Genomic DNA, 8,702 nt, shown 5'->3' on the forward strand with positions numbered 1-8,702 from the left:
AGATGACTTAGAACAACTTGAAAGGGATATAGTTATTATATTATGTAAGCTTGAGATGATCTTTCCACCTGCTTTTTTTGATATTATGGTACATTTGGCTGTACATTTACCACGAGAAGCTATGTATGGGGGACCAGTACAGTATCGTTGGATGTACAAAATTGAGAGATTTTTGTGTAAGCTTAAGCGTTATGTGCGAAACAAGGCGCGACCAGAAGGTTCTATTGCAGAAGGTTATATTATTGATGAATGTTTGACATTTTGCTCTATGTATCTTACTAACATTGAGACTAGATTTAATCGTGAAGATCGAAATGTTGATGGATCTAGCAACAAAGAGGAACATGTTCTGGACATATTTTCTGAAAGTGTTAGACCATTTAAAGGAGAATATGATGCAATACCGAAGAAAGATTTTGATATGGCTCAGTGGTATGTGTTAAATAATTGTGAAGAAGCAGAGCCTTTTCTACAGTAAGTTTTCCTATTTATCTATATTGGTTTTCTGTTATTTTAAATTACTCATAAATTCATTTTTCCTATGTAGGGAACACAAAAATGAGTTGTTAAACCAAGATGTTGTGAATATAGAAGAGAAACATAGAGAACATTTTTCTTTATGGTTCAAAGGGAAAGTAAGTGATTTTTAAAATGACAATTGTGTTGTGTTTAAGTTTAACTTTTTCTTCTTTACTAATTGAATGTAATAATTTTTCATCGTAGATTATGCATTTGTGTAATAAGGAGAATTCAATGTCTATCAAGAAGTTATATCCTTTGGCAATGGGACCTGATGTTCGAGGAAGGAGATATCCTGGTTGTATTGTTAATGGTGTTAGGTACCATATTCAAAGTCGTGATGAATTACGTAAAAGTCAAAATAGTGGCATAGTTGTTGAAGGCTATCATGAAAATGAAGTGATTGACTTTTATGGTATTATAGTTGACATTATTGAGTTAGAGTATATAGAAGGCAATCGAGTTGTTCTATTTAAATGCAAGTGGTTTGATCTTCGTAAAAAAACTGGGATGCAGAAAGATAAAAATTTTACCAGTATAAATGTAAATAGATTTTGGTATGAACATGATTCTTTTGTACTAGCTACTCAAGCAAAGCAAGTATTTTATATTTGTGATCCGAAATTAGGAAAAAATTGGCGAATTGTGCAAAAATTTCAAGATAGACATATATATGATGTGCTAGAGATGCAAAATTCAAAGGTGGAAAGTGATGAATTACACACTACTGATGAAGTGTATCAAGACGTGTCAATGGAAAGTAACATGATAGATGTTTCTATTGAGGATATGCCGATCCAATTACATAGAGATGATGTTGATTCAATTACCTTGGATTCAAGTGCATTTGAATTGAAGGTTCAAACAGAACATGAAGTTGGTTACAATACCGCAGATTCTGACCTAGAGGACGACAATATAATTGAGTACATAAGTGATCTTGATAGAACTGAAGGCACTACAAGTATTGATAAAGATGAAGATGGTGACACAGATGATGAAGATGACATTGATTTTTTTGATGTAACTTCATAACTGTAGGGGCTTACCTTTCATTGACTACGACTAGTGCGTCTCTCCTTCTTCTTCCAGGTATGTATTCTATTATTCTTGTTCCTCATCATCTCCTTCTTCTTCTTCCTCGCTAGAGTCTGGCTAAAAAAATAATTTCAAACTTTTGCTCGCACTCGTTTGACTGTTTCCTCTGTTTCATTAGACTTCTATTGGAGTTTTCTCTATGTTTTAAATTTTGGGTGTGGTCTGGATTGTTTGCTTTCATCAAGTCACATTTGTGATCTCTAAGAATACCACCAGCCCCAATCTTTCCTGGGTTCTCCAAAGCGCTCCCATGAGTATTTAATTTATCAATGGATGGAAGAGGTTTAAACCAGTTAACTTGAATGACCCTCATGTTCTGTTTACAACTTTCAATTAGAGAAATCAGATCATTCCTGGACTTCAGGATCAACATTACAATTTGTGGGCTTTTGAGAATTTATTTCTGAATTCATACCTGCCTGCAAGTGTTGTGAATTTTGCTGCTTCGCATCCTTATGACTCTGAGGTGATCTAGGACTGTAAACATTATTACTATTGGCATCTCTAGAACTGGATATTGGCACGGTGGAATGACTTGATTCTTTGAGCATAGCTAGATTAAAGTGTGCTATTTCCTCTCCAGTTGTTGGAGTCACTCGAATTGCACCAGAAATAACCTGAGAAATAATTTCTTGAATCCAACAACAGTGTTCATTTGGAATCGCTCCCCTGCTCTTCTTATTGTTACTCGATTTCTCATCAACATCAAAAACCTTTCGTATTGATGGAAATTTATTTTTGAAGTTGGTCTCCAAATCTTGAAGTTCTCCTCACAGTTATGTGAGTTGTTGGATCTGGTACAGCCAGCATATTTGATGAAGCTGTTCAGTCTTCAAAGCAGTATCTTGATGTGGCATTTGCACCATCAAAGGGTATTGAGTAAACTTCCCACTTGCTCTTTTGACATTTAGAAATAGCATAAGGCACACACATGTGCATCAGGGATGACACTTGCATTTGTCATTCATTTAAATACATTTTTTTCCTTGCAAACTGTTCTGCAGTAAAAAATTGACTGATGTTATGTTTTTGCCTGACTGACTGAAAATTTCATTCTATTTGCATTTTCAGCAACTGGCAAGGTTTTAGCTTTAGAGCTTCCGAAGAATGGGAATGACAAGTGCACTGTTCTCTATCCTGCTTCAGCAAAAGCCAGCACTGACATCGGTGTGTGCATATTGCTCCATCTCTTTATGTTTCTGTCTCGCCTAATTCTCCCATCAACCTGATTTCATACAGAAATCTCTTTTTCCATGCATTCTCGTTCTGATTTTTCTGGTTCTGTAGGGATCTATAGTTTCTGCAGAGGTGCCTTTTTCTATTGTAAACCGTTATTCAAGAAAAAAATTAAAAAGGAAGAACAAAAGAAACATATTAACCCCAAAAATCACAGCCCATTCCCTTTCCTCATGGCCATAATCTGTACAAGAGTCTCATTCATCCGATATTTTGCAACTGTCTCAGCTTGATAGTTTATGTTTAGTATGCAAATTTTCCTCGGAATACAGAAGTACTTTGAGTAGTTTTAAACTGACATATGGCTCCTTTATTTCAGAGGAAGGACTTTCTGGGCGGGGATTCGAGGTTACTCGGCTGAACACTTACACAACGGTATGATATTTCTCCATTGCCCAATTGGAGAAGAAAATTCATTTTTACTCACATGAGACCAGTGTGCTTGCAAATTTGGTAACACGCACTTGCCCTGAAAAAGAGGGCCACTTGTCATCTTTTCCTGACATATGGTCAAAGTTTAGATAGAGCACCACATCTTGGATCCTTCTCTTGAGATGGAACTAATTAGATTTCATTCTACTGCGTATAACCTTTCCATTTCTTGCAGGCACCAGTCAATCACGTTGATCAATATCTTCTTGAACTAGCACTCTCTGCTCCTGTTGTTGCTGTAGCATCTTCTTCTGCCCTCAGGTACAATGTTCCAAATATTCATTTTTATAGCAAAAGTAGACAGATGACACGTTGATATCTATTATTGGCATAAGCAAGTGCACTAATTCTATAGCGGATAACTGTAATTCCACCAACATGCTAGAAAATATTAGACAGATGTTTCCGGACATAGTTCATTGAGCCAGGGAACAGGGTATGGTTCATTTAGAGGCTTTATTCTCTTTCTCCTTTCTCATTCCTTTTTCCTTCTGCTGGGTTATTTGACAGGGTATGGGCTAATCTTACTGCATCGAGACAGTGGGACAATGCTGTTGCATGTATTGGGGAGACAACAGCTTCTGCAGCTAAAAAACTTGGGTTCAGAAATATATACTATCCAACAAGTCCTGGTCTTGAAGGGTAACTTGTTGATCTAAGTCTCTTATTCTGTTTTTTTGATTGACTTTTCTTCCTTTCTGGTTGTCCCTAATATTATAAGTTACTTTGACTCTGTTCTGCAAGAAGAAAAGTGCTACTTCCAATACATAAACTGCTATTTTATCATCTATGTTTGCCTCATGTAGTTGGTATGATCTCTTTTGCTGTGAAGTAACTATTCACTGTCATATGGAAGGAGTTGGCTGTGAGAAGAGTATAAAGCATCAAATGGGAAACTATACTTCATTCTGGTGCTTGTCTTTATATTTTCTTTCTTCAGAAGTCATATATAGGGAATAGGGATCATATATTCTTTGTTTGTCCCTTCTAACCTATGTAGTTTTCTATCTAAATTATACAATAAACCAGTGAGAATCATCCCAGATACCATTCATAAGACTTAGCTCTCTGCTGCATAGGGTTATCTCTTAGAAATTTTAACCTTCCTATAACCATTCACAATATTATTTGTTCAACCTTTTCAATATTATGGAGCTCAATGTTAAATGAGACACTTCTTTCAAAAGCTCACCTTCAAAACTCTACAGAAGTTCTAAGACACCCATCCTTTTCTTTTCTTACCTATTTACCACATTTTTCTTGTGTCTTAATAGTGGCTCATAATTTTCCATAGTACTTTATTGAATTGGTAATTACTACTTCTGATGCTTCGATTTTATCATTACATGTTTGTTTTTTTGCTTCGGTTATTGTACTGTTTGTTGTTGCTACCGATATGGTTACTTCACTATGGCATTTCCTTTCCTCATTGGTTTTGATATGCTTTATTTGAGTAAATGGTCTATTGGGAGCAATCCCTCTACCTTCACAAGGTAGTGGTAAGGCTGCGTGCACACCACCCTCCCAGACCCCACTTGTGGGAATACACTCGGTATGTTGTTGGTAATTACTACTACTACTGCTACTATTTTTTAAGGTAATATTTTAGTAAGTAGCTTTTAGTGAAGGATAACATTGTATTAAGTAACTTTACAAGAGACTATTATTCTCCTTGCTTGACTCTCTTTGAGAATATTGTGTATATTAGATAGAATCAATTACATAGATATTATTTATTTGTAGTTATGTCTTTCCTAATTTTGACTAGATGTCTGTATAAACACTCAATTGCTCAGTGACTTGGCAAGTACAAGTTTAATTTGAATATTTGTGTTTCATCCTTCTACAACTATATCAAATAAAAATCAGACTAAATTTAAGTCAAATGTTAGTACTGTAAGTTATTCCATTGAGAAAGCTTAAGCATTTAGGAGCTAGGGTTGAGTGGCTTGGTGAATGATCATGCAGAATGTGGTGGATAATCTTTCTTGTCAAGCACCAGATTTTAAGTGTCAGGTTCTTGGCTTTTTCCTAACTGCTAATATGAGTACTTGTGATAGAACCCGGTTCTCAATTGGGGCAAAGACCATATGCTGATATGCTCATTGACCCATGGGAGTATTACCTCTCCTGCTGACTCTTTTAGGGATGTAGTGAGATATCTAGGAGGCAGGGACTATATATTGGTTTCCACTTTCCGTTATGTATTTGTCAGTTACGCTTAAATTTGATCTACTTGATGCTATGAGGTCACATGATGCAGGTGGGTAAGCAGCGTTCTGGAAGCAGTAGAAGTTAACGAGCAAGTCCAAAAGGTTTGGTGCAATTTTTTTGTTGTTTTAGTGCGAATATGGTGCTGCTTTTTTGGTGCAATTTTGGAGTCTGTTTTTGGAGCTTTTCTCGTGCAGTTTTGGAGCTGTTTTGTTGTTGTTACGGTGATTTTCTGTTGTTGTTTTTGGTGCAGTTCTAGTGCTTTCTGGTGGTGGTGTTGATGCAAGTTTAATGCTGATTTAGAGGCTATTGTGATGCTGCTGTTTTGGTGTAATTCAAATGTTGTTTTGATACTTTTCTGGTGTAATTTTGGATCTTTTTTGCTGCTATGTTGGTGCAACCATAGTGTTGTATTAGTGTGAATTTCGTCCAGCTATTTTGGTTCATTGTCAATACTATTTAGGTGCAATTCTAATGTTATTTTGATGAACTTTTGGAGCTATTTTGATGCATTGTTGGTGCTCTGCTGCGGTTTTGGTAAAGGTTTACTAAAATTTTAGTGTTGTTCGTTCTAGTACAAATCTGATGTAGTTTTGCACCATCAACACATATAATATCAAAAATTTCAAGCCAACTTCTCAACAAATTGAAACCAAACATACATTACGTATCAAATCCATACATCGCAAAAATAAAAAGATACATTTTCCTATACTACGAGAAAAACATATGCTTCTTCGAGCTTACTAATTACATTGCAAACAAGAAAAGATAGAATATTGAATTTTTCCTAATCGTTCTCTTCAACTTCCAGGCTTCTCTAAATTCAAAAAAAAAATTGAAACTAAAAGTAAAACGCTAACAGAGGGAATCGAACCCTTGACGTGTAGCTTAATTTCAAGGAGACCTACCACTAGGCTATCAGTTTCTCTTTGTCAATGAAGGGGTTCAAAATATATATATCTACATAAATATAGAAATTTTACCTTATATATACCGTGTAATTTTTTTTCAGAGGGGGTTCAGGTGAACCCCCTGGAACCCATGTGGGTCCACCCCTGCTGGTGAACTCTCTCACTACCCTATAGATCTGCACTCGAGCGTAGCCAAATGTTATTTTTATATTTAAATTTTAAAATATTGTGATAAATGGTTAAATTATTCAACTAGAAAATTTAAATTGTCACTATTTAAACATTGTATATTTTGTGACAAAATTATGTTGTCACTAAGTCACAGGTTAATTAGAGACAATAAAATAATCGTCACTAATTGCTTATATTATTAGAGACGAAAACCAAGGTCACTATTAAATATATGATTTTGTGGCTAAAAGCTTACAACATTCAACTACGAACTCTATTTTGTCGCTATTGCACCAACTTATATTTTGTGAAGAAATTTTTTCGTGTCCAAAATTGTAACTAATTTTATGACAAATAACATTTTGTCACAAAATGGACACATTATTAGCGACAAAATAATGTGTCATTGATGAATTAAAATTTGTCACTAGTTGTACTTAATAAATGGCGCCAAATTATTTTTTGGTGGGAAACTTTACTAGACAAAACTTTGCTACGAAATTGTACGTGTTTAAGTCTTCCGCTGAGTAAGTAAGTCAGGCCAAGGGTTCGCTTGGGGCCAGTAATGATTCTCGAGTGCCAGCCACGTACGGGGTGTAGGCTTTGGGCATGACAAACTTGGTATCAGAGCACAGAGTTCAAGAGTCCTAGGGAGTCTATGAAGCCGTGTCTGTAGAGTCCTAGTTATCGGTGTGAAGCGCGCCACATCTATAATTAGGAGGCTACAATATTTAGGAACTATATCACTTCTTTCATACTCTTTTCGTGCGTTAGAGTTTATCTCTGAAAAGTTTCCATCTAATTCGTGCTTGCACGTGTTTTCAGATAACCATGCCTCCACGAAGAGTAGTCAGAGGTCGTCTAGCTAGGAGGAATGTTGAAGAGCAAGAGTTACCTAATGCACCTGAAGAGCAACCGCAAGGAGAGGACTCTAATGCTGAATTTAGAGAGGCTATAAGGATGCTTAGCCAAGTTGTGACCAATCAGGTTGGGCAGCATAGAGGAGCTCGGCAAGAAGAGGCTGACACTTCAAGGATTCGTGAGTTCTTGAGGATGAATCCCCCAAGTTTCACTGGTTCGAGCACCGCAGAGGACCCACATAATTTCATTGAGGAACTGAAAAAGGTGCTCGATGTGATGCATGTTGTTGATACTGCGAGAGTTGAGCTAGCTGCATATCAGATGAAGAATGTTGCTAGGACTTGGTTGGTACAATGGAAATAGGGTAGAGCTGAGAATGCACCACCTGCGAGTTGGGCATGTTTTGAAGAGTCCTTTTTGGGGCGATTCTTTCCCCGAGAATTGAAAGAGGATAAGGTACGTGAGTTTCTCACACTAAAGCAAGACTCTTTAAGTGTGCATGAGTATGGGTTGAAGTTCACCCAACTGTCTCACTATGCTACTGAAATGGTTGCGGACATGAGGAGTAAGATGAGTTTGTTTGTTGCTGGTTTGGGTCACTTGTCAAGCAAGGAAGGCCGGGCAGCAATGCTTATTGGGGACATGGACATCTTGAGGTTGATGGTCTATGTACAGCAGGTAGAGGAAGAGAAGCTGAGGGATAGAGAAGAGTTCAAGAACAAGAGAGCTAAGATAGGGAATGAGTCCGGGCAGCAGAAGAGTATGCAAACCGGTCGTCTTTCCAACAGAAACAGAAGGGACCTCCTCCATCATCTGCTAGTGCACCTGCACCTAAGAACAAGAATGAGTACTATGGTTAGAATTCCAGAGTTAAACCTACCTATTCACAGGGTAGTGTGGCGAAAGGGGGTAGTAAGCCTCCTGCCTGCGCCAAGTGTGGTAGGAACCATTCAGGTATTTGTCGTGAAGGCTCCACTGGTTGTTTCAAGTGTGGTCAGAGTGGACATTTCATGCGAGAGTGTCCAAAAAATAGGCAGGGAAATGGGGGAAATAGAGCCCAATCTACTTCAGTTGCTCCACCGGACAGGGCTGCACCTAGAGGAGCTACTTCTGGTACTGGCGGAGGAACAAACTGTCTTTATGCAATCACCAGTCGTCAAGAGCAAGAGAACTCCCCAAATGTTGTTACTGGTATGATCAAAGTCTTTACTTTTGATGTTTATGCTTTGCCAGACCCAGGGGCAAGTTTATCTTTTGTAA

At 37.3% G+C, this 8,702-nt stretch overlaps 2 protein-coding genes across 2 annotated transcripts; both read left to right on the plus strand.

The window, feature by feature from the left end:
- Window positions 1-7: 7 nt before the first annotated feature.
- On the plus strand, window positions 8-1,778 carry LOC102598429 (uncharacterized). The gene is made up of 3 exons (XM_006339959.2): window positions 8-474; window positions 548-635; window positions 724-1,778. Exons 1-3 carry the CDS (start codon window positions 56-58, stop codon window positions 1,552-1,554), a joined length of 1,338 nt encoding a protein of 445 aa, XP_006340021.1. The 5' UTR covers window positions 8-55; the 3' UTR covers window positions 1,555-1,778.
- Window positions 1,779-1,886: 108 nt separating this feature from the next.
- On the plus strand, window positions 1,887-5,986 carry LOC102585870 (uroporphyrinogen-III synthase, chloroplastic-like). The gene is made up of 8 exons (XM_015314390.1): window positions 1,887-1,899; window positions 2,403-2,489; window positions 2,689-2,784; window positions 3,173-3,228; window positions 3,461-3,546; window positions 3,796-3,927; window positions 5,549-5,600; window positions 5,750-5,986. Exons 1-8 carry the CDS (start codon window positions 1,887-1,889, stop codon window positions 5,753-5,755), a joined length of 528 nt encoding a protein of 175 aa, XP_015169876.1. The 3' UTR covers window positions 5,756-5,986.
- The last annotated feature ends 2,716 nt before the right edge of the window (window positions 5,987-8,702 follow it).

Source organism: Solanum tuberosum, unplaced genomic scaffold (assembly GCF_000226075.1).
Source record: "Solanum tuberosum cultivar DM 1-3 516 R44 unplaced genomic scaffold, SolTub_3.0 scf00013, whole genome shotgun sequence".
NCBI lineage: Eukaryota > Viridiplantae > Streptophyta > Magnoliopsida > Solanales > Solanaceae > Solanum > Solanum tuberosum.